Source organism: Muscardinus avellanarius, assembly GCF_963383645.1.
Source record: "Muscardinus avellanarius genome assembly, chromosome: 10".
In the NCBI taxonomy this organism is placed as follows: Eukaryota; Metazoa; Chordata; class Mammalia; order Rodentia; family Gliridae; genus Muscardinus; species Muscardinus avellanarius.
This window is the reverse complement of record NC_137796.1, coordinates 70639086-70664745: the sequence shown is the minus strand read 5'-3', so window position 1 is coordinate 70664745 and position 25660 is coordinate 70639086. Positions and strand designations below refer to the sequence as shown.

Genomic DNA, 25660 nt, shown 5'->3' with positions numbered 1-25660 from the left:
TTGCAGAGAGCCTCACTAAGTAGCTGAGGCTGTCCGTGAACTGCGATCCTCTGATCGCAGCCTCTGAAATCCTGGGATTACAAGTGCGCGCCACCACGCCCGGCCTCAGCCTGGTCCTTTCTCCCCGCATAATCCCAGGTGGACGAAGGCACACTCCCTCCACACTCAGCTTTCAGTGAGGTTTGTCTTTCCTGCTGACCCCTGTGGGCATGCTGCCAGCAGACCTCACTCTTGTATGTGGGCCTTCATCAAGGTTTTCAAATATAAACAAGTGAACAAAGGAAGCGAAACAGAAGACAAGACTTTTGGAAGCATTAGAAACTTTAATATTATAGAAGCTATTTATCTGCTTAAGATCCAGATCCTTTTTCTTCTAAAGAAATTATGGAAATATTTAAATACTGAAAAAGTACAGACATGCCTTTGTTCTTTAGTTCATAGGCTGACATTAAAATAGTCATTAAAATTGAAGGTCCATGGGTATAGGTTTCATAAAGACGGAGAGAGGCCTTCCCCTGGCTTGTCTTTTTTCTCTCTTCAGCCAAGAAGATCTTAATAAAATCCAGGGAGACCGAGGAGTGTAAACTCTGTGATAAGATGAACAACCATCTTCAAGCTTCATATTTCATGTGTTCCTAGCCCTTCTACAGACGTGTGAGGCAGAGCCGGGGTTTGAAGCCCAGGGCTCCCCGCTGGCCCACCAGCCTCCTGGCACGGGCGCTGCCTGTCAGCTGCTCGGTGGCTCGGGGTGCTCTATGGCGTTGTCACCGGCTGGACCAGCTGCTTTAATGCTTTTGAGTCTGTGATATTCTCCGAGATTCAGTGGTGACAACAGTGTTTTCACGCAAACCTTTGTTCTTGGCAAGACTTCTATTGCCCAGACTCGCCGGCAGTGTAGAAGGCTGACCAGCAACAACTGTTTAAGACTAGATTATACTATGACTCTAAAGTTATTTGAAAGATGTCTTTATTTTCAAGATTCCCTTTTTGTCATTTAGTTGGGATAGGGATAGAGAAAGATGTCAACCAGTTGACAAACTGATTGTTCAGCCCACCTCACAGAACGCCTTCAGCGGTACTGAGATGCGTTCGTGGCCAGGCTCAGCTCCCAGATCACTGTGGCCTCGATGCGCAAGGTGCCTCGAGGTGCGGCTGTTAGTTTGGGTAAGGAAGCCTTAGTGCCTTGTGTAAGTGGCCTTAGATGCCAAAAGGCTCGTTTTTACTAGACGCCTTCCAAACACTCATATTGTCCCACGGGAGATTCCCAGGAGGGTCTGAGTTTGAGCAAATGTGTGCTTTGTCTTAAATACCAACACAACTCTGCTACTTAACCGTGGCATAGTGCCCACAGCCTGGGTCAGGCCTGGTGCCCCACGCTGTTCAAAGGGATGCTGTTGTCTCCAGCACCTCCCCTGCACCTCTGCATGAGGTACCCTGGGGTGGCCAGTAGCGCGTGCCTGCAAGGCTCATGGAGAAAGAGGATGACCAGGGCATTGGCGCAGCTCTCCCCGGACACGACCAGCTCTGCCAGGTTCATGAGCAGCTCGTCCCCTGGGGAGCCAATGTCCCTCTGCAGCTTCCTCCTGGCCCGCTGCAGGAGCACCACGTTGTAGAAGAGTCTGCAGGCAAACGTGTTCAGGGCAATGGCTGCCACCACCCAGCGCACAGAGGCCACGTCCCTCTGGGCAGCAGCTCTCCGCCAGGCTGGTTTGGCAGTGACTAGGAGGAAGAGAACCAGCTTGAGAACAAGGGCAAGTCCAAAGCCTAGGCTAAACTTGACCATTTCATATTCAGGCCAAGCGGTGAGCGGGTCTGCCTGGCACATGGTGGTGGCATGCAGCTCCCCAGATGTGCCCAGCAGGGCCACTGCAACAAGTGAGCCACAGATGGCACAGCCCCAAGTGGCAGCCAGGCCCACTGCAGGTCTCCAGATGCCCTGCGCCCCCGTGAGCAGATGGCATGACGAACCTGGCAGTAGGGTCAGGACAAGCATGGCCGCCTGTAGGTACTGGGTGTTGAAGTAGCAGGCACTGGAGAAGAAGGCAAGGACCCCGCAGAGCAGGTTGGTTGTGAGTATGTAGTCAGGCCGGCCAGCAGCACTCAGTGACAGCAGTGTCATCAGGACACCGGTGGCCGTGAGGCCCGAGAGCAGCAAGTCCAGGGCCCCCAGCCTGTCGCGGCCCCGGATGAAGGTGGTGAGGTTGAAGAGCCCGGTCACCAGGCTCAGCGGGACAAACAGGGCAACATACACGTGCGTGCACCTGGAGATGATGCTCTGCGCAGCAATGACCTCCTCCACGGCCGGGGACACCTGACTCGGGTACCGGATCCAGGACATGTTGCGGGAGTCCATCTTTGGGGGGAAGCTGTCGGGCCTGAAACAGAAGCACATGCCAGGGGGTTGTGGGCCAGCCTATCAAGGGACAGGTGCTCTCTGAGGGGAACTTTCTCTAGAGGGCCCCTGCCTCCAGCTCCTGTCGGGGCAGGAAGCTTGTTCAGAAGGATGATGTCCGGGCCCAGGTCATGTTGGTCTTCAAAAGATTTCTCCCCTGCTGAGCCCATGGCCTGGTGCTGTGAGATGTAGAGGGGGGTGAGGACTTTGACCCCTCCTTTCTGAACATCCCCTCTGCTGTTCCCACCCTTATCCTTATAAACCTTATCACCCATAACCCATCTCCGTGGCGCTCTGCCTAAGATAGATGGATGGCGCAGTGAGTATGCCTCCCTATCAGCAGGCTCTCTTTTAAATTTCTTTTCTAAGCCAGGCATGGTGGCATGTGTTTGTAATCACAGTACTTAGGAGTCTGAGGCAGGAGGATTGTAAGTTCAAAGCCAGCCTCAGCAAGTTAGTGAGAACAGTTTCAGAAGAGAAAAAAAAAAAATAGGGTTGGGGGTATAGTTTGGAAGTATAACATCCATGGGTTTAACCCCAGTACTAAATAAATAAATAAAAATAAGTTCTTTCCTTCCGTTCCTTCTCCTTCCTTCTCTTCCTTTTTATTTTATTTTATTTATTTTTGCAGGTCTGTGGATGGAACCCAGGGGCATTCAACCTCCGAGCTATACCCCTTGCCCTATTTTTTTATTCTTTATTTCGAAACAGGGTCTCACTAAGTTGCGGAGGGCCTCATTGAGTAGCTGAGGCTGTCCACGAACCGCGATCCTCCTGTCTCAGACTCCCAAGTGCTGGGATTACAAGTGTGCACCACCACACCCAGCTCTTCCTTTTTTTTTCCTCATAGTTTTTATTGAGGATTGAACCCAGGGACATTCTGCCTTTTGTGTGTGTGTGGTACTGGGGATGGAACCCAGGGGCCTTCTACCTCCAAGCTATACCCCCAGACCTATTTTATATTTTATTTGGAAACAGGGTCTCACTAAGTTGCTGAGAGCCTCACTAAGCTGCTGAGGCTGGCTTCGAACTTGTGTGATCCTCCTGTCTCAGTATCCCAAGTACTGGGATAACAAGCATAGGCCACCACACCGTCCGACATTCTGCTTTTGAGCTATACTCCCAGGCCTTCTTATTTTTATTTTTTGAAACAGGATCTCCCTAAGTGGCTGAGACTGGCCTCAAACCTGCAGTCGTGTCTCAGCCTCCCAAATACTGGGATGACATGTGTGTGTCTCTGCACCCGGCTGTAAGCAGGCTCCTTAGCCACAGCATCTCTCCCCCAAGAGGAGTTCAGCCGCTGATTTCTGGGGACTGGAGTTCTAGGAATTCAGATTTTGAGTCATCTAGTGCCTCCTGTTTATTTTGGTCTTGGTTCTTCCTGCAGCGAGGGACTTGCCTGGAGGATGCATTGCTTGGAGGCAGAGCATGCCTGTGCATCCATAGTCTAGCTTTTGGATCCTGCAAAATTCTAGCCAACTCTGTCTTCCATTAGGGGCCTCTTACTAACTCAGTACAGACACGAGGCTCCAGGGGTGGCATGTTTTGGACACTGTTTCTCTGGGGATTGCCAAGCCTCTGTCCTTTCAGCTGGGAATTGCTTTATTACAGTGAGCTGTAAATTCCTGGGGTAGGGCTTTAAATAACTTCTGTGAGCCCATCTGTAGCCACTGAGATAATTTTGTTTCCATACAAGCATCCCCTCCCTTCCCTTTAAATTTTAACTAAATAGCAGATGGAACCAGGAGATAGCCTTGCCTCTTTCACCAAAAGGAAATTGAAGGCAATAAATTTGGAAGCACAATTTTAACAGAAAGACCGAAGGCTGGCCTGGCTGAGGTTCCTCGGTGGGCCTGGGACGGTGCGCGAGGAGGGGTGCCCTGCTGCTCGTCCAAGCTGGCCAGCACGGAGGTGTGAGCAGACTGCCTCAGAAGTAGAGCAGGAGTGCTATGGTTTGGAGATGGCGTGTCCCCCGGAAGAGCTCATGTATTGGCAGTGCAGGAGCATTCAGAGGGAAAATAATTGAGTCGGGGCTCTAACCTTATTAGTGGACACAGCAGTGAGTGGGTTAATCATTTGGCTGGACTTACTGGGTAGTAACTGTAGGCAGGTAGGATGTGGACGGAGGGAGTGGGACTGTCTGCCCTGGCCCCTCCTCCCTCTCTCTGCTTCCCAGCTGCACTCAACAGCTTTCCTTCACATGCTCTGCCTTGTTGTTCTGCCTTGAAGCCAGCCAACTTTGGATTGAGCCTCTGAAATCATGAGTCAAATAAACTTTTTCTCTTTAAACTTAGAACTGTTGTCACAGCAACAAAAAGCTGACTTATAGTAAGCGGAAGGGCAGTTGTCTTCCTGACATGTAACAAGTAGAACAGTTTGCTGTGTGATCCCCACTTTACTGAGCCCTTGGGAATGTGTTTATTAGACACATGGGCTACTGCCTAATACATGGGATTTTTGCATACATAGATTTTTTTGGTTGCCTTTTTCCATTGCTGTGTCCTAGAGACTTTTGTGTGGCCATACATCTGCGAATCTGTCTCATTTGTCTGGTAGCTACATAATATCCAGGCATCTGCAGAATCTCTGAACCAGACTGCCCTCCTCTGGAACGACAGAAGGATTAACTTGCAACCCCTACCCAAAGTATATAATTTAACCGGTGGGGTGGTGCACACCTGTGATCCCAATACTTAGGAGCCTGAGAAAGGAGGATTGCAGGTTGGAGGCCAGCCCTAGCAACTTGGGGAGACCCTGTTTCAAAATAAATAGGGCCAGAAGTATAGCTTGGAGGTAGAATGCCTCTGGATTCAACCTCTAGTACCAAAATTTCACATATGTATGAAACATAGAACACATATATAAATACAACAAAACATTTTCCATGTATGTTCTGTGTTGTATTCAATCTACCTCTCAAATCCACACTTCCAGCTAAGTCGGTGTTCAGCTAGAGCTGCCCACACAGCCACCATTGTCACTCTGCGCCCTTTTTCAGTCAGATCTTCCGTCTCGGATAATTCCCCTTCTGCCTCGATGCCTTTCTAGAGCGTGCTCTGTTTCCCCCAGGCCATGCAACCTCTGAGTTACACCCTCCGCCCTTTGTATTATATTTTTTGTGGTACTAGGGACTGAAATGGGGGGGGGGGGTTCCACCTCTGAGCTACACCCAGCCCTTTTTTATCTATTTTCTTCATTTTGAAACAGAGTCTCACTAAGTTGCTGAGGCTGGTCTCGAACTTTTGATCCTCCTGTCTTAGTCCTGGGAATACAGGCATGCAGCATTGTGCCCGGATTATTTATTTATTTAATTCAAGCCAATTTTGAACAGCTGTGTGTGGTGGTGCACATCTTTAATCTCAGCTGGGCCAGGAGGATGGCAGGTTTGAGACCAGCCTCAGCAACTTAGACTCTGTCCTGGGCCTTGCAAGCTCTGGGCGTCAGGGGCCTGGCCTGCCCCATCTGTTGGGCCACTGGTGGCTCCTCGCCAACCACAATTACCCATCGATCTCAGATGGGTGAGGGCGCCCCCTCTGAGCAGCTCCCAGGCGGAGGAAAGGCCTGGGTCTGGGCTGAACTTGGATGTGACCCCCGCTGGCCCACCTGCCTTTCACCCCACGGGCCCTCAGGAGCCACGCGGGCCAGCGCTCCCTGGATTGTGATGTTTTCCATCTGCTGGTGTTTAAGGACCCGAGGGGTGTGGAAATTAAGACTCATGGCCAGAGCCAGAGGAAGCAATTTGCAACACTTGTCTCATGAGACCACAAGGGAAGGAGCCTCCGAGCACGGACCACAGGTCAGGAAACGGATTTGATCTTGATGTCCAGATGGCTGCTCTGTGCAGCTGGTCGGCGCTTTATGTGGGGAGGGTGTTGTGCGGGTGGCAGTGCTGGAGACGTCCGTCCGTTCTCAGGTGACACTCTGGCACGCAGCAGTCAGCTCTGATCTCTGGTTGGCCGTGGCTGAGTGGCCGAGGTCAGTTTTCACCCTTGGGCCTGAGCATATCCTGGGTGCTCTGGCCCTCAGGGAAAGGTCATTGGCTGCTGCTTGCCACACCTGAAATCCCGAGTTAGGACGCTCAGGCTGGTAAAAGCTTTGGCTTCTGGTGTTTTTTGCTGTCCCCACTGACACAGCATCTGGGCGTGCACAGGGTGGGGTTCTGTCTTCCTGTGCTGGTTGTGAAGGTCACCTTAATGCAGGGGACAGTGTCTTGGATCTGTGGTGGGCACCAGACCACCTGTCCCGGGCTTGACACATAAAGAAAAAGACGGGCGCAGTGGTGCATGCCTGTAATCCCAGTACTTTGGGAGGCTGAGACCAGAGGATTGCAGGTCTCAGCAATTTTGCATAAACTGGGTGTAGTTGGTCACGCTTGTAATCCCAGCATTTGGGAGGCTTAGACACAAGGATTGTGGTTCCTGGACAGCCTCAGCTACTTAATGAAGCCCTTTGCAGCTCAGTGAGACCCTGTTTCAAACAATAAAAATTCAGGCTGGGGTGTAGCTCCTAGGGGTGAATGCCCCTAGGTTCCATCCCCAGTACCAAAAAAAAAAAAAAAACTAAGATAAAAAGTACTGGGGGTATAGGTTGGAGAGAGAATGCTGTTGGGCTCAATCCCTCATAGCTAAAAATTAAAATTAAGGAGGAAGGAAAGGAAGGCCACTGGGAGCCCCCTGGTGGTGCTGCTGGACACAGGCGCCACATGACAACACCAGGCCTTTCCTGCCAGTGTCTGGGCCCAGGCACCGACTGCTGCAGCCCAGTGTTTTCACCACGGTGTTGCTTTTGGTGCTTCCTCTGCCTTCCATGGCACTCCACGTGGGGTCCTCCCCACAACGCCTAAAGCTCCCCCACGCCCCGGGTCTTGCTGGGGCCCTGCTGGCGAGAAGTAGCTGGTAATTCCGAAGTAGGAAAAGTCCCTGTAAGGTTCCTCCCCCAGCAAGGTGTGGCAGGGTGTCTCCCCTCCTCCCATCCTAGCTAGCTTATCTAATCAGGTAGATCCGTCTTTAGACAGAGAAAGCCCTAGCTCCCCTGTCCTATTGACTCGCTAATTACTTTTAGCTAAGCCAATCTAAGTTTCAGTAGCTGTTTGCTTCCTGACAAAGCCAAGCCTTTCTCTCTCCAGGTCTGCCATTTTGACACAATTATTTCTGAAATATATCTATTAATCATCAGAGCTTTCTCAAATCTTCCTAAGCCATTCCCAATACTGGCACACCTTAGGCATGCGCCTTCATGCTTTCATACCACCCTGGCCTGGCCCACGACCACCACGGTTAACCAGCCACGCTGCCTGTCCAGCGGACCAACTTGCTCATTCACCTTTTCTTTTTGAGTGAAGAGAGTATTGCTGAAGCTAGCCTCAATCCTGCAATTCTCCTGTCTCAGCCTCCCAGGTAACAGGATTACAGGCCTGAGCCACGGTGCCCAGCAAGTAAAGGAACAGTACAAAAACTCCAAGGACTTTTTTTCCTGAAAGCACCCACAATCCATGCTTGTTTTACACCTCCTGCCCTCATCCCTCATTTCTTATATCCTGGGCTTTTTTTTTTTTTTTTGGTCTTGGCAATCTCTCATCCCCTTTTTCTTTTACCCTCACCTTAAACTCCCCCCCACACACACAAAAAAAGTGAGATAAGCTGGGCGTGGTGGGGCACGCTTGTAATCCCAGCATTTGGGAGGCTGAGACAGGAGGATCAGAGTTCACAAACAGCTTCAGCTACTTAGGGAGGCCCTTTGCAACTCTGTGAGACTCTGTTTTAAAATAAAGAATGAAAAATAGGGCTGGGGGTGTAGCTCGGAGGTAGAATGCCCCTGGGTTCCATCCCCAGGACGGGGGGGGGGGGGGGGGGGCGAAAGCACGCTTGTGCAAGTATATGAGCAAGCCAGCTGGGACCTGTGATGAGGGCCTCTAATTCTTGGGAGTCTAAGGAGAATCACAGGTTTGAGACCAGCACATGGTAACTTAGCAAGACTCTATTTCAGAATAAGAAATAAAAAGATCTGGGGGTATAGTTCAGTGTTAGAATACTCCTGGATTCAGTCCACAGAACCACAAATAATAAGTGAAATGGGGGGGGGGAGAGATGGTGGGGGACCGGGGGCATGCACACAAACCAGGTCCACCTGTGGCACCCAGGAGTCAAGTTGGGGCCAACAGGTCGCCTTCCTGTTGCATGGGTTCTGGGTGCTGAGTGCTGTCCAAAGTGTTTCGTGTCTCATAATTCACTCCGATTTCAGTTTCCATGCAAGGCGGGCTCAGTTATCGTCTCACTTTACAGATGAGGCAACTTGGGCACAGGGAGAGGAGGTTGTGTACACTTGGCCAGCCGTAGTCAAGATCTGGGCCAGATCTCAGCAGGGAACTGTACTTTTTTCCAAGGTCATTTTTGTTTGTTTGTTTGCTTGTTTGTTTGTTTGTTTTGGTGGTACTGGGGTTCCTGGAAGCCCTTCTACCTCTGGGCTACACTCCCAGACCTATTTTTATATTTTTATTTGGAAACAGGGTCTCTTAAGCCAGCGCGGCTGGCTTCGAACCTGCGCGATCCTCCTGTCTCATTTTTAAGAATTTACAAATAGGGAAGCTGAGAGTGGTGGCCCATGCCTGTAATCTTAGTACTTGGGAGGCTGAGACTTGAGGATCACAGGTTGGTTCAACACCTGCCTTGGCAATTCGGTGAAACTTTGTCCCAAAGTAAATACAAAAGGCTGGGGGTATAGCTCAGAGGTAGAATGCCTCTGAGCTCAATCCCCACTCACATACACACACAAAAGAAATAAGAAAGGAAGAAGTAACAAACAGTGAAACGTGCTCCTCTGGTATATTCCACAAAAGACCTTGTGCGTGTAACCACCACCACACGCGTGCAGGACACGGCCACTGCTGGGTAGGCAGCCCCTTCACCCCCGCCTGGCATCCACTCATCTGCTCACTTGCCCCTCCCTCCCTCCCTCCCTCCCTCCCTCCCTCCCTCCCTCCCTTCTTTCTTTCTTTCTTTCTTTCTTTCTTTCTTTCTTTCTTTCTTTCTTTCTTTCTTCTTCCTACTGGGAATTGAACAAGAAGTATGCTACTGGCGAGCTACATGGCTGCTAGTTTCAGGCCAAGATCCAGGGGCTCTGGGACCCTCTCCAAACCCCGTGGGAGGGCCGCCAAGGTCGGCCTGGGCTCCCTGGAGCTCCCTTGAGGCCAGCGCCTTGAGAATGTTGTGTTCTTGACAGCGCCTTCCTGTTGCTCCTTAAATGGCCCATCAGAATAGCTCCTGGAAGTAGGGGTCCCTTACTCGGCAGCAACGCCGCCTCAGAATTCAGAGGTGGCGAGATGAGAGTGCCCACCCTGGGACTGAGGCTGCGTATTTCCCAGAGTGTCAGTGCATGAGAAGCGCCGCTTCCCTGGGGGTAGGTACGTGCCAGGGGCACGGCCCTCCCCTGGGTCTGTCTCCCAGGCCATGTCTTTCCCTGCTTCCCAGGAGCCACTGTTTCAGGTTCCACTCACCACACTGGCTTTTTGAGTCCTGTGCCTGCTTCTTCCTAGTTCTTATTGCCATCATCAGTAGGTGACAGTTACTAAGCCTTTCTCACTACGTGGACACTAAGCTGTCTCAGAACACTTGCTCTTTCAGATCTGTTCTGGTTTACACTTTATTTATTTATTTATTTATTTATTTATTTATTTATTTATTTATTTTTGGTGGTACTGGGGTTCCCGGAAGCCCACTCCCAGACCTATTTTATACTTTTTATTTTGAAACAGGGTCTCTTAAGCCGGCAAGGCTGGCTCCGAACCAGCGCGATCCTCCTATCTCCACCTCCCAAGCGCGGGGATTACAAGCGTGCGCCACCACACCCGGCTATTTATGTTTTTGTGGTACTGGGGATGGAATCCAGGGGCTTTCTACCTCTGGGTTTATTTGGAAACAGGGTCTCACTAAGCTGCTGAGAGCCTCACCAAGTAGTTGAGGCTGGCTTCGAACCTGCGCAATCCTCCTGTCTCAACCTCCCAAGTACTAGGATTACAGGCGTTTACCACCACGCCTGGCTCATATTTTATTTTTGAAACAGGGTCTTGCTAGGTTAATGAGTCTCACGACTTGCTGAGATTGTCCTTGAACCTGCAATCCTTCTGTCTCAGCATCCCAAGTACTGGGATTGCTAGCGTGCACCACCCTACCTGGCTCTGTACTTGTTATATAAATCATCCCCTGGAAAGGGCCCACAAATCGGTGTTCTGGGCAAGAGGAAGATAAACCACCGAGGTCAAGATTCTCCTGCGTGGTCCAAGGGGCCCTCCACACAGGTGACGCAGCAGTGACGTGGCCTTGGCACTGCCTGGGGGGGACATGGGGCCTTGTGAGGATCTGCCAACACCCTGCCATCTCCACAGCCCACAGGTGTCCCGGTGTTCCCATCCATCTTGGATGTCAGTCTCTTGGGAAGTGTAGTTTTCTTGTTTTTCTACTACCTTCTGATAGTATTGAAGGCCTGTAGAACTGTGTCCGTGTTACCTGAATGGTAGAAAATGGTCCAGGGCCTGGTTCCAAGACAGCACACAGAAAGCATGAGCTGATCGGGGTGTGATGATGCACGTCTGTGATCCCAGTACTTGGGAAGCTGAGACAGAAGGATTGCAGGTTCAAGTCCTACCTTGGCAACTTAGCAAAGCATGCTTTCGAAATGAAAATAACAAGAGCTGGCCATTGCTCAGTGGTAGAATGCCCCTGCATTCAATTCCCAGTATCAAAAACAAAACACGCAAACAAAAAAACATGAACTGCCTTTATGTTGGGCTCCACTCCGCAAGCCCCACGTCCCTTGTTCCCTCCATCCTTTCTGTGGCAGAGCTGGCTGTTTCAGCGCCTTCTAGTCTTGGCTGGATGTTTCCATCCCACCTCTGCTCCTCCAGCCTGGAGCTGACTCACTGATGAATCACCATGTCCAGTCTGTGTGCGTGGCCAGGCGTCTGCACCAGCAGCTCCTGCCCAGCTCTGCCCAGAGTTGCAGCTTCGGGGGGGCCTTGGACTAACATCTAGGTGGCGTGTGGGGGCCAGCGAGGGCCGCCAGTCCTGTCCCCCAGCCACAAGGCTGGAGATGGCAGGCAGTGCGGGAGATCCGGCTGCGCATCAGGCACGAAGTCGGCTCCTCTCTGTCCTGCTCCCTTCTGGCCAGCCAGAACCAAAATGATAAGCCCAGGAGAGGGGACCTCAGGGGCAACTGGCTGGAGGAGAAGCCCATTCAGCCCAGTCCCTGTCTCCCAGAAGTGCCAGAGGCTTCTCTTCATATCAGGCAATTTTTTTTTCCCCAATATTGGGGATGGAACCCAGGGGCATTCTACCTCCGAGCTCCATCCCCAGGCCTATTTTTTTATTATTTGTTTTGAAATAGGGTCTCAGTGAGTTGCAAAGGGCCTCTCTAAGTTGCTGAGGCTATCCATGAACTGTGATCCTCCTGTCTCAGCCTCCTGAAGGCTGGGATTACAAGCGTGTGCCACCACACCCAGTTTATGTCGGGCTTTTTTTTTTTTTTTTATGGTACTGAGGGTAGAATTCAGGGGCTTTTCTACCTCCCCAGGCTATACTACCAGACCTATTTTATACTTTATTTGAAAACAGGGTCTCACTAAGCTGCTGAGAGCCTCACTAAGTAGCTGAGGCTGGCTTCGAACCTGTGGGATTCTCCCATCTCAGCCTCCCAAGCGCGGGGATTACAAGCGTGCGCCACCACGCCCAGCTACATCAGGCATTTTTGAGGGAACAGACTCAGCCAGGCACAGTGGTGCATGCCTACAATACCAGACAGGAAGATCGCAGGGTTTTGGCCAGCCTCAGTAACTTAGCGAAATCCTCAGCAACTCAACTAGACCCAGGTTCAAATAGAAAATCAAAAGGGGCAGAGGGTAGAGGGTGGCTCAGAGGTGAATGCCTCTGGGTTAAGCCCCCAATACATATATATATATATCCTGGGTGGAAGGCAGGCTAGGTCCCAGGCCAGCTGACAAGCCCGGGGAGTGATCGTGGAACATCACCAGGATCACCAGGGCATCTTTGTGGGGATCCCACAGAGTGAGACCAACCTGCACATGGGATTCCTGTGCCAGCCCCTGGCCCTGGGTCTCAGGGACACACGTCAGGAGCCCTGCACCGCACCGAGCAGGAAGCCCAGTGGTACAGAGGCTGAGGCGGCCTTGCTTACTTGGGAGGTGTGCCAGGCTCTGCCCGCCTCCTCCTCTGAATGGAAAAGTGGATGTCTGGGCTCCCGCCTGCCTCCCTCCATGGGCCAAAAGAATCCTCCATTTTTAGGTTTCACAGACCATGAAAACACACACGTTCCAGATGTGCCTACTCTTAAACGTTCATTATATTCTGCCACATCAGACCTTCCCAGCATTCCTGGGCTAGGATGAAAACCCAGCAGTAGTCATTCCCTGGCAGCTCCAGCAGCAGCCCAGCATTTCTCTGACCCGCCTCGCCTCCAGACTGTCTCCATTTCAGGAGACAACTAGAATTTCCTTTCTTTCTTTCTTTTTTTTATTTTTTATTTTTTATTTTTTATTTTTTTGGTATTTCTGAGGATTGAACCCAGGGCCACTCTACTCCAGAGTTTTATTTACTACCAGCCCTTTTAAATTAATTTTTTTTTTTATGTTGAAATGATCTTGCTGTCACTGAGGGTCTTGCTGAATTGCCAGGGCTGACCTCTAACCTACAATCCTCCTTTCTTGGCCTCTCAGTCAGGTACTGGGAGCTTTGACCCAGCTTTGACCTTTCGTTAAATGAGGAAGCCAGGCAGTCAGCTCAGTCATTTCCAGGGGCTAGAAAAATATTCGCATTTGCATTTTTTTAACGGAATCAACCTGTAGTACAAAGAAATGTTTTTTAAAAACTTTCACAGCTACGAACTTGCTCCCGCCCCCTTCCCCCAGCCAGCTTCTGCCTACCTGGTAAGTTAGAGGGAGGAGGCCAGAGTCCTGGTGGGAGGGTGGGCAGGGCTGCTGCTTCCCACAGAAGTGGACAGGATGCTCCCTTGTGTGGAGGCCCTGCTCCTGGCGCCCTCCTGGGGTCGTGAGTGCGGGGCTGTCACGGGGAGTGAGGAACGAAGAGACTGCGGAGAAGCCAGGCTTTCTGCTCCATCTTGCCCTCCCTTCAGTTGCTCTGCTTACTGAGAACAAGTCAGGCACAGAAACCTACAGCTGTGTGAAAACAGGAATTGGCTGTGTGTCATTCAAACCACACACTGCATTTAAGCAGTGCATGGTTTGGCCGCGTGACCCAAAAACTTTCAAATCCACCTATGTGGGATGGAGGCAGCCCCGTGTGGGGACGGGAGAAGTGACGTATGTGTGTGCTGTGCTGAGTCCCAGGGCTGCTAGGGCTTTCCTTCAGACTTGTGTGCTGGCTGATCGCTGACAGTCCCTCCCAGAAAGCAACATTTGTAACTTAAAATAGGAGCTAAAGCCCCACCCAGACAGCAGAGCCTTCCCCTGGAGTCTGGCCTCACAGTCCTTGCTGAGGGGCCGGCACCAGTTCCACCCTTGACAACGGGGTGACCCAGGGCACCGGGCGCTCCAGCCTGAGTACGCAGCGACCCGAGTCCTAACTACAAAGCCAGCGGCGCCCAAACTACCCGTGTGCTGGCACCTGGAGCTCCAGCAGGGCTCGCCTGGAGTTGGCTGTGCCGGGCAGGACGTGCCTCCAGAAAGCACGTCAGCACCACCCGCCACACTCAGCCTCGCGGAGGAGGTGGAGGCGCCGGCAGGGGAGACCCGCGTGGCGGCCCCGGGTTCTGAAGGGAGAGAGGCCCAGTCGTGGAGGTAAAGATCGTGGAGATGGCTTTGGGGAGCCAGCTTCTTCCCTCAGGCTCTTCCTAGGGAAGTCCCATGGGAGTCTTAAAATGCAGCTGTGCTATACGTGGCCCCATCGGTGTTCCCACCTGTCTTAAGATAATTGATCTGTGGGCCATCGCAACAGGTGGTACACACTTGGAATCCCAGTACCTGCGAGGCTGAGACAGAACGATCTTAGGTTCAAGGCTGTCCTCACAGCTTAGCAAGATCCCACTGCAAATTTTTTAAGAAGGGCTTGGGGCTTAGTTTGGAGAATGCCCCTAGGTTCAATCCCCAACACCAAAACAAACAACAACAACAAAAGATAATAGCTCTATGTTTCGAGGATCCCCAGGGGCTGTTAATACATCATCCAGCCCATCTGCGGAGGGGCAGGGTGCTGTCCCCTGAGCCCCGAGCTCCTGACTTGCACACGGTGATGGATATAGGCACGTCCCTCGGCCTCCTGAATCTAGCAGAACTGTCCTAAGCCCTGGGTGGCCCCTGAGGTCTATTTCCATCTGTCCTGAGGGTAGGAAATTAGAACACCGTTAAACAGAATCTGGGTGATAAGTACTGCCCCTTTGGCACAGAGTCTGTCCTAAAGGTCCAGACAAAAGGTTCTTGTTCTAGGAACCCAGACACTGTGCTCTAGAGCCTCATGTTGTGAAAGACAAATCTGGAGGACTCAGAGTATGAAGGTGCACAGGGCTGGAGGGGCTGTTGTAAGCACCCCTAAAATGACGGAAGGACGGGTCTCTCGAATCCAGAAGTGCCTGGTGGGAGGCCTGTCGCTGTTGTCCCTGCCCCCTTTGGGCCTCAGCGGACGTGCAGTGCCTGGGCCGTGTCCACAGTGGGCTGGGTGGGGAGCCCTGCAGCCTGGCCACCTGCTCTTGCTCAGACTCTCCCCACTGTGAGCGTAGATGGCAGACTCCTGAAGCCCACTGCCGTGCCCTTTGGATGCTGTGTCCTGCCCCTGGTTGACGGATGGAGCCCATCATTGCAGGCAGTTGGTGTCGTGGCTGCTGTGGCCATTAACTGGCCCCAGGGAGGAATCTCGTGGGGACCGGGGTGGCATGAAAGGTCCTGTCCCAAGAGGCACTGCGGTTTTGCACTGTGTTCATCATCCAGAAGCTTCTGCGGGACTGGAGTCTTCCCAGAAAGGGGGTGCTGCCTCCTGGTTCCATGACCTCCTGGGGGTTCCACAGGCCCAGCGCTCTGTCCCCATACCCCAACCCCACCCCCGGCCCATGGCTCTTCCTGAAGCCTGAGTGCATGACTTTGTGCTGGTGTAGGGTCAGGGAGCAGGTTTTTCTGTGGCCGTGCTGTAGCAGTGTCTTCTGCCCTCCAGGGCTGTGAACCACTGGGATGGTCCAGGTGTATGGCAAGAACCTACAAGGTGGAGACTGAAGCAGGAGAATCATACAGATTTGAGGCCAGCCTGAGCAACTTGGCAAGACCCTGTTTCAAAATAAGGTATAAGCCAGGCGTGGTGGCACACACTTGTAAACTCAGCATTCGGGAGGCTGAGATAGGAGGGTTGCAGTTCATGGACAGCCTCAGCTACTACTTAGGCCCTTTGCAATTCAGTGAGACCCTGTTTCAAAATAAAAGAATACAAAATAGGGCTGGGGGTGTAACTTGGAGGTAGAATGCCCCTGGGTTCAATCCCCAGTTACTAATAAAGGGGGAGGGGGCTGAGGGTATAGCGGGGTTGGCTCAATCTTCATTACTACTAGATAGATAGACAGACAGACAGACAGACAGACAAAAAATAAAAATAAGCTGAACTTGGTAGCACATACCTGTAATCCCAGGTATGTCTCAGGAAGCTGAGACAAGAGGATCGTAGGTTCAAGGCCAGCCTCAGCAATTTAGTGAGGCCCCTCTGCTACTTAGTGAAACCCTGTTCCAAAATAAAAAATAAAACAGGGCTGGCTGTATAGTTCAGAGGTAGAATGTGTCTGGATTCAATCCCCAGTAGCAAAAATAATGAATGAATAAATAAATGTGCTGGGAGTACAGCTAGGAGGTAGAGCACTCCTGTATCCAATCTCCAGCCGCCCTCCCCCTGCAAAGAAACAAAGGAGCCTTAGTGTCCTGAGTGCCATTCTCTGCAGAGGCCAGGGCAGCAGGAACTTGGGAGGCGAGCCTCGGCCACGGAAGGGCCACAGGGTCATGGAACAGGCCTTTGCCTGTGTCCCTGCTGTTTGTCACCTGTAGTGTGTGCGCCCCAGTCTGAGAGACTGGAAGCCTGGCAGCTTGGGGCAGCTTGTGGACCCCGCTGTTGTGCACTCAGCCTTTGCACAGGCTGGCCACGCCGTCAGCCCTGAGCAAGGAGGCTTTGCCCCTGCTGGGCTGGAGACAGTATAGGACAGCGCGCCGGCCCACACCCAGGGCCTGGCCTCTGGGCTGGGAGGTATGTTGTCTAGAAGTCTCTGCGCAGCCCCAGGACAGCCGGGCAAGAGGACCACCAGAGGATGAGTGCCACCCTCTCCCTTTCCTCCTCCACCTTCTCTTCTTTAGATCCAGCCATTGGCCTTCACAGCGTAGAGGAGCGGTGAGCAATGAAGTCGCTTCTGCCAAGACACTGGGGAGAGAAAGGGCTCTTAAAACTAGCGCCCTGCTGGGAACACTGCTGCAGCCCGATGTGGCATTTGGGGGCACAGACAGCCCCTGATCATCTGACTCCTTATCCATTGAAGAGTATATTTGTGTGCGGGCAGGTGTGAGAGCCCAGAGTAAGCTCAAAAACTCGCCGCCAATATTATCTCTGTACTTTTGTGAAAATCACTTAGAAATTAGAGGCATTTTTTCATGTGAACCCACTTACATGTATATCCTAAGGGAAATTTTTGTGTGTATGAGGGGGTACTGGGGATTAAACCCAGGAGTGCCCAGGAGTGCTCTACCTCCGAGCTATACCTCCAGATCTTATTTTATTTTATTTTGAAACCGGTCTTGCTTAGTTGCTGAGGCTCTTGTTAAATTGCTGAGGCTGGCCTTGAACCTGCAGTCCTCCTGTCTCAGACTCCCACATACTGAGATTACAAGTGTGTAATCTTTTTTTTTTTCTTCTCATTTTGAAACAGGGTTTCACTGAAATGTTGAGGCTGGCCTTGAACCTGTGATCCTCCTGTCTCAGACTCTCACACACTTGGGATTACAGGTGTGGGCCACTGTGTCCAACTGTCCTAGGGGAAATTCTGATGGAAGCAAGTGGGTTTTCCAGGCTAGGTTCTTACACTGACCCAGCATGATGCTCTCTCGGCACCAGATTTGGGGTGAAGCCCATGGTGGATGCTGGAGTCTGTCACTTAACTTTATCCCACCCGGTTTCTCCATAATCTGCCAGGAGCACCCTTTTTGGTGTGGCCAGGTCTCCTCTGGCCAGTGCTCACTTTGGCCCTGCTGCCTCCTGCCCGCGCAGCAGTGCTGGCGTGGTTCCCCAACCTGGGCCTCCTGCTGCCAGGAAAAGTGAAGGTCCGCTGACGGCCACTGGATGGAGCTCAGAACAAGCCTGCCCCGGGAGGCTAGAAACATTTAGCCTGGAAAGATGGTACTGAACCACATGTTATTTGACTCACAGCTTAAATCAACAGCACTTTAAAAAAAAAGTTTTAGGGGAAGGACACAGGATTGAACCCAAGGGCACCTTAGCACATTTGTTTTATTTATTTATTTATTTATTTATTTATTTATTTATTTATTTGTTTATTTATATGGCACTGGGGGTTGAACCCAGTGGATTTCTACCTCTGAGCTAAATCCCCAGCCGTGTGTGTGTGTGTGTGTGTGTGTGTGTGTGTGTGTGTGTGTGTGTGTGTACGCGCGCGCATTACCAGGGCTGGAACCCAGGGGCTTTCTACCTCTGGGCTACACTCCCAGACCTATTTTATATTTTATTTGAAAACAGGTTGCTGAGAGCCTCATCAAGTAGCTGAGGCTGGCTTCGAACCTACGCAATCTTCCTATCTCAGCCTCCCAAGTCCTGGGATTACAAACGGACTCCACTACACCTGGCTGGCTTACCTTTCTTTTCTTTCTTTCTTTCTTTCTTTCTTTCTTTCTTTCTTTCTTTCTTTCTTTCTTTCTTTCTTTCTTTTCCTTCTCTTTCTTTCCTCCTTTGCAGTACTGGGGATGCAACCCGGGAGCATTCCACCTCCAAGCTACACCCCCAGCTCTGTTTTTTTTCTTTTTGTTTGTTTGGGGTTTTTTTTGGTGGTACTGGGGTTCCTGGAAGCCCTTCTACCTCTGGGCTACACTCCCAGACCTATTTTTACATTTTTAAAAATTTGGAAACAGGGTCTCCTAAGCCAGCGTGCACGGCTGGCTTCGAACGCGATCCTCCTGTCTCTGCCTCCCAAGCGCGGGGATTACAAGCATGCGCCACCACACCCGGCTCCAGCTCTGTTTTTTATTCTTTATTTTGAAACAGGGTCTCCTTGTCCGTGAACCGCTGTCCTCTGGTCTTAGCCTCCCAAATGCTGGGATTGCTAGTGTGTGCACCATGCCTGGCGCGCACACTTCAAAATACTTTTATTTTGAAGCAGGGTCTCACTAAGTTGCAGAGAGTCTTACTCTTGGCAGAGGCTCTCCTCAGACCTGAGATCCTCCTGTCTCATCCTCCCAAGTACCATGATTACAGGTGCATCACCGCACCTGACTACCACAGCACTTTAAATGTTAGCCATTTTGTCTCTCAGCATCTGTTTCCTGGGCTCACATAATGTCAGTGTCAGGGGCCAGAGAGTACCCAGATGCATTAGCACATACCTGCCCCTCCTCATGAAACACTGAGACACAACCCACAGATTGTGGATTGCTCTGCCAGTGGAGGTCTCCAGTGTCCAAGTCAGAGTCCCCACAGGGGCCCACACCTACGTAATCGGTGCCCATGGGAGAGACCATTTCCATCCTTCCAGAGTGTCCCTGTGCTGCCCCGCACAGGCAGTGCCTCTAGCCCTGGCAGAGGGGCAGGCAGTGCGTGTGCAGGTGCCCGTCTCCTGAGCTTCGTGGTACTGTATGAGTGTCAGTGGCCGTTTCTCTCGTTGCCAGGCAGCATTCCACTGGTAGAGAGGCCCTGTCTGTCTTGTCGCACATTGGCAGACGGGCAAGCTGTTTCCACGTCAGGCTTTTATGGCCAAAACTGCGGTGAAAGTTCAGGTGTGTGTGTGGCCATCAGTCTTTGCTTTTCTTGGGTCAAAACCTCAACGTGGCTGTAATCCCATTACTCTGTAGGCGGAAACAGGAGGGTTACAGTTTTAAGACTAGCCTTAGCTACTTAGCCTCTCAGCAACCTCACCCAGATCCTGTCTTTAAACAAAAATAAAAGGCAGGCATGATGGCACATGCTGATAATCCTAGTACTTGGGAGGCTGAGACAAGAGGGTTCAAGGACAGCCTCAGCAAGTAGTGAGACTCTCATCAAACTAACAAGATCCTGTTTCCAAATAAGAAAATCAGTATGGAGGTGTAGCTCAGAGGTAGAATGCCTCAGGGTTCAATTTCCAGTACTACAAAGAAAAATAAAAGCTGGGCTGGTAGCACATGCTTGTAATCTCAGTACTTGGGAAGCTGATACAGGAGTATTATGGGTTCACAGCCAGCCTCAGCTACTTAGTGAGGCCCTCCGCAACATAGTAAGACCCTATTTCAAAATAAAGAATAAAAAATAGGGCTGGGAGTATAGCTTGGAGGTAGAATGCCCTGGGTTCAACCCCTGGTACCATAAAAAATAATTAATTAATTTAAAAAACGTTAATAAGGGCTGGGGGTGTAGCTCAAAGATACAATGCCTCTTCGTTTAATCTCCTGTACCAAAAAAAAAAGGAAGAAAGAAAGAAAAACTCAAGGTGGAGCAGGTAGAATGAATGGTAACTTGCACACTCCTGTGCCATTTCACGGCCCCTCCCACTTTCTGAGTTGCAGCCCTGCCCTGTGTCGACAGGAGGAGATGGTAGGAGCGGGTTCATCCACCCTCACCTGGGAGAAAGCCCGAGCATCAGGCAGTGGTCCATCTGGGGATGTGATCTTTCTCAGACTGATGTCAGAAGGAACCCTAGGGACCTAAGACTCTCAGTGCTCAGGACTGGCTAAGTTTGGGGAAGGCTGCAAACACTACCTTCATCTTACAGGATTTAAGTGTGCATGAGAAGCAGAAGTGTCCTGCAGAAGTGAACCCAGTGCCACCGTTCACTGGCATTTGCACACCCACCTTCTCTGGACGCACGCTTCATGTTCACATGAGACCCTCCCTCACCCATACCGAGTGCTGGGCAGGGCTGTGAGTGCGGGGTTGTGGCAGGAGGGGCTCAAAGGGGTCTCTAGGTTCTCTGCTGGTCCCACATCTTGTGGTCCAGGGGCACCTGGCATTTCCAGTCTCTTTTGAGCCAGGAGTGGGAGGCGTCCCCGTGTCCCCTGGCGCGGGTCGCCCAGGCTGGCTAAGGACCTCACTAACTTGCTAAAAGCTGTCTCAAACCTGTGATCCTCCCATCTCCATCTGCCAAGTACTAGGATTCCAGGCTTGTACCACCACACCTGGCTCAGCCTTAAGGTTTTTAATGAGAACCTTAAAATAAAAATTTCACACTCAGAAGCAACACAGAAAACCATCTCCGTTTTAGCCTCATGGTTTACCAATAAGGAACTGGGGCCTAACAGAGTATCCAGTGTATTTTCATAATTCTCAACAAGGCAAACTAATTCAGGCACGTCATTACTTGAGTAGATGTAGTTTGTGTACAATAAATAAAACGAAGCAACTAATTCATGGCTGGATTTTCTCATGGCTGAGACCAGGACAGCGCTTGGGCCCGTAGAGGAGGAGCAGAGTCCAGAACGATGTCCCCTGGTCCTTGGCGCAGGCGTGTTCGGAATGCAGATGTTTGGGGCTGTCAGAAGGAAGTGTTCTGTACACATTCAGTATTACAGAGCGCCAGGGCTTGGGGCAGCACCCTGTATCATGTTAACCTTTCCATAGAAATGAGGGGGCCGAGATGGCTTCAAGGGCCTCATGTCCCTTTAAGTAATCATACAGGAGAAACTTTCCTCTTTGCAGAGCTTCCTGGGTTTCAGAATTGGGGATCAGAGGATTGTGGGTCTGTAATTTTGTTGTTATTAATATTATTACTTTTTTTTATACATGGGGTATTTTACCTCCAATTGTACTCCCAGCTTCTTTTTGTGTGTGTGTGTGTGGTCCTAGAGATTGCCTGTTTCTTTTGTTGTTGTTGTTGTTGTTGTTGTTGTTTTTGTCATTATTATTCTTTATTTTGAAACAGTCTCAAAGTTGCAGAGGGCCTCACTAAATAGTTGAGGCTGGCAGCAAACCTTCAATGAGGCCTGTTTGGCCTGGATCACGGGCACCTCTGGGCTTGGCCTGTGAGGGGGTGGACACCCTACTGCACAGCCCCACAGCTGACATCAGGTGCAGCTCTGCTTGTAAGAGGTCAGTCAGGGTTACCTTACGGTGATTTCCGGTCCTTGGTCTCCTTGGGGAGCGAGCTTCGTGCCCTTTTATGTGCCTCACTAACACTTCTTCCAGCATCTGTACCTCTGCCCTGGGGGCCCTTCAGCCTTGATATTAGGTTAGAATCCCAACAGCATTTTCTTTCTTTAGTTTAATTATATCCTTTGTTTCATTCACACTTTGGGGATTAGACTTGGAAGGACAGATGTGCTCATGCAGGGCGTATCAGGTACATGTAATGGATGGGGAGAGCGCTCCAGCCAGCCACACAATGCCTTTGGTGGCTCCTCTCTGGCTTTTGCAGGTCTGACAGGTGCACCACATGCCTGTCCTCACACCATAATACTGCCGCATCCCTCTCCACTGGGGTGTGTGTGTGTGTGTGTGTGTGTGTGTGTGTGTGTGTGTATGTTGTACTAGAGACTGAACCCAGGAGTGTTCCAACCACTAAGCTATTCCCCAAGCCTTTATTTTTCATTTTGAAAAATGGTCTCGCTAAATTACTCCATGCTGCAGTCTTCCTCTCTCCGCCTTCCAGGTACTGGGATTACAGGCACGTGCCGCCATGCCTGACTTGTATCCTTCATCTTAATACTTGTCATTTCCTAGCAATCAAATCTTTTTATGAAACAAAAAATGAGGGGGAATCAAGTATTGTGACAATACGAACGAAGTATAAATACTGGCTCTAGATTTTCATCACTTCATTTAGAAAGCTGGATACCGAGGCGGCTGAAGGCCAGTCCGCTTGCAAGGACTTGGACCTGTGTCTTTGGGAGAATGCACGCATCTCCAGGCACGGCGGGAAGGCTAGGTAAAGGCAGCCCGTTCTTCACACAAGGCGCCCACTGCTTTCTACAACATAACCTTGACCTCAATTGGCCCATTTGGGAAAAACACTGAAAACATAAGAGAAGGACGCCTGTGCCGTTCTAGCGTCAGTGCGTGTTTCTGGGGTAGAAAGCGCCACGTGTCCAGGTACAAAGTGCTGTGCATCCGTTGAGCTTCAGTTTCTCACGGTCAGCTCTTCCCCGGGATGTGAGACCAGGGAGGGAGCGAGTGAAAACCTCCAGCTGCTGCGGCCCAGCGTTCTGGGGGACCAGGCCTGGGGTGTCCCCCTAAGCCTGCGCCATCACCTGCTGTACCCCCACAGTGTCCGGGGAGCAGTGCCGGTGCTCACAGTGCATTTTCTTTATCAGTTGTCTCAGTTTGCTGGGGAAGTTTTTGTTGATATAGCGGTAGAGAAGTGGCATCACCGCGCTGCTCAAGAAGGCCAAGAACTTGGACAAGTCCTTCGCGACGTGCAGGAGCCCCAGGTAGTCTCCGTCCGTGGGCCTCCCCCGTGAGACCAGCACCGTGTGCCCCAGGAGGCTCAGGTAGTAAGGCGTCCAGAGCCCAAACTGGGTGCACACGGTGGCCACCAGAAGCCTGTGCACCGAGGGGTCCAGCCTGCCCGAGTCCTGGTCGAGGGGCGTGTCCTCTTTGTGGATCCGTGAGATGAGCACCAGTGCGTACAGCACCGCCAGGCCCGGCACCACATACCCAATGAGCACCAGGATGGCGTCGGCAGCCACCGTGTTCTGCATCTTGGCGCACTCGGTGATCCGGGAGGACACGTAGCTGCAGATGTCGAAGAGCAGGGAGGAGAAGCTGGTCAGCAGCGCCCCGCCCCAGACGAAGCTGCACACGTGCCGCGTGTTGTACACGCTGGCCATGTAGGTGCGCGGCAGGGCCCGCTCGATGTAGTAGTCAAGGCTGAGCAGGGCAGTGGAGTACATGGTCACCAGGGAGGCGACGTTGAACAGGACCAGCAGCCTCACCTGCACGGCGCTGCTGAGGCTCCACAGTGCCCACCTGGAGTAAGGGGGATCCAGGAGGTACACGGGGGCCAGGAGGGTGAGCACCAGGCCCGCCACGGCCATGTTCACAAAGTACACGTCCGGCATGGTCATGCTGCTCTTGCTGCTCAGGTTGGCCAGCACCAGCAGGGTGTTGTAGCCGAGGCCCACGGGGACACCCACCACCAGGTGCAGCAGCGAGAGGACCCACAGCCCCAGGCGCAGGTCCTGGCACAGCAGCTCGTCGCCCCACCCCGTGCCATTGAGCGGGCCGCAGCTCCACATGGCGGCCGCACCCCAGCTCCACGGCCCTGGGGAGAGAAAGAACAGGCGGTCAGTCCCCGTCCCTTGCTCAGGGTCCTCAACCTGCTGAGCTCCTGGCAGAGAAACTCGGCTGTGTCTGTATGTTCTGTGAACACCGTTCCCAAGCTGGGCTGCTGTAGCCAGGTCTCTGGCGCCACAGTGATGACAGTGGCCATGGTAAGGCTCCCAGACCCTGTTTCTAAAGGAAACAGAGTGCTGGGTGACTGGGTGGAGATGCTGATGGGAACTGCTGAGAGCGCTCCACACGGCTTGTGCAGTGGCGCACACCTGTGGTCCAAGTACTTGGGAGGCTGAGACAGGAGGGTCGCAGGTTCCAGGCCAGAATGCAGTAACCTAACAAGACCTTGTTTCAAGAAAATTAAAAAATAAAATAGGACTAAGGTTGTAGCTCAGTAGTAAAATACCCCTGGGTTCCATCTCCAGTGTAACACACACACACACACACACACACACACACACACACACACACACGTGTTCCATGCTTTGTTTGTTGTCTGGGAATGGAACCCAGGGGCATTCTACCTCCGTGCTACACCCCCAGCCCTATTTTTTTATTCTTTATTTGCAAACAGGATCTCACTGAGTTGCAGAGGGCCTCACTAAGTAGCTGAGGCTGGCCACAATCCTCCTGTCTCAGCCTCCCGAAAGCTGGGATTATAAGCGTGCGCCACCACGCCCAGCTGTGCTCTGTGCATTCTTTTGTGAGCATTCTCCTGAGACACAGCCAGCAGAGCACAGGGATCCTCTCCACTGGAGAGAGCTACTGCCACCTCTGAGCACTGGAGGGCTCTTTGGGGACAGAACCCACTGGACCTCAGGCACCCAGAAGTACTGGGCAGCCCCCACTCAACTCGCTGTCTTGTGTAATTGATGTGTGCTGAGTGCTGCTAAGAGCCAGGTGGAAAACATAAACACAGCCTGTCACATGTTAGGACATGGACACGTGTGCCGGCTGAGCAGGAGCAGGAGCAGGAGGGTGAGCACGGGGCGTGCCAGAGCGTCGCATGAGCACATGCATGAGCAGACTCATGCGAATGTACATGACCAGGCAGAGCTGACACAGGAGCACACACTTGGCATCGGCTCGGGTACCAGGCGAGTGGAGCCTGAAAAACAGCTGGCACTGAGCCGGGCCATGGGAACCTGATCACCTCTCCTAAAGAGTCACTGTTCTGCCAGGCTTGGTGGTACACATTTGTAATCCCAGTACTTGGGAGGCTCAAACAGGATTGCAGGTTCAGAGCCAACCTCAACTACTTAGGGAGGTCCTCTGTAACACAGTGAGACCTTGTTTCAAAATAAAGAATAAAAAATAGGGATGGGGTGTAGCTCGGAGGTAAAAGGCCCCTGGGTTCCAGTCCCAGTACTTTAAGAAAAAACAGCCAACGCTCTGGAGAATGTGCACGGCACCCCAAGGGAGCCTGGGTCCCACTCACTATGGCGGCAGTATACAGTGCAAGTGAGCTGCTGTCTCGGGGCTGGATGCCAGCACTGTGACGCTAAGGTTTGTCGGGTCCCTGCAGGCGCTCTGATCTGCCTGGCTGGGAGAGGTGGGAAGCACGGACCATCGGCCCTTTGGGTTCCTTCCCTAGGAGATGGCCCCAGCCCAGGCCTTGCATCTTGGGAGCGGTGTAGAACCTGGGTTGCAGCCGGGCGTGATGGCGCACGCCTGTAATCCCCGCACTTGGGAGGCTGAGATCCGCATAGGTTCGAAGCCAGCCTCAGCTACTTAGTGAGGCTCTCAGCAACTTAGTGAGACCCTGTTTCCAAATAAAATATAAAATAGGTCTGGGTATAGCCCAGAGATAGAAAGCCCCTGG

At 51.9% G+C, this 25660-nt stretch overlaps 3 protein-coding genes across 3 annotated transcripts in view; 1 reads left to right on the top strand and 2 right to left on the bottom strand.

The window, feature by feature from the left end:
- The window catches only part of CHLSN (cholesin), a gene marked incomplete at both ends in the record, with an annotated part of 114553 nt that overhangs the window by 44366 nt on the left and 44527 nt on the right, over positions 1-25660 (top strand). The gene's annotated exons all lie outside the window — the stretch shown is intronic.
- On the bottom strand, positions 1358-2667 carry LOC308267894 (uncharacterized protein; the record flags this gene model as incomplete). Its single annotated transcript, XM_080702844.1, has 2 exons — positions 1358-2375; positions 2426-2667. The coding sequence occupies 2 exons, from the start codon at positions 2665-2667 to the stop codon at positions 1358-1360; spliced, it is 1260 nt and encodes a 419-aa protein (XP_080558970.1).
- On the bottom strand, positions 22797-23801 carry GPR146 (G protein-coupled receptor 146; the record flags this gene model as incomplete). The annotated part of the gene is made up of 1 exon (XM_080702236.1): positions 22797-23801. One exon carries the CDS (start codon positions 23799-23801, stop codon positions 22797-22799), a length of 1005 nt encoding a protein of 334 aa, XP_080558362.1.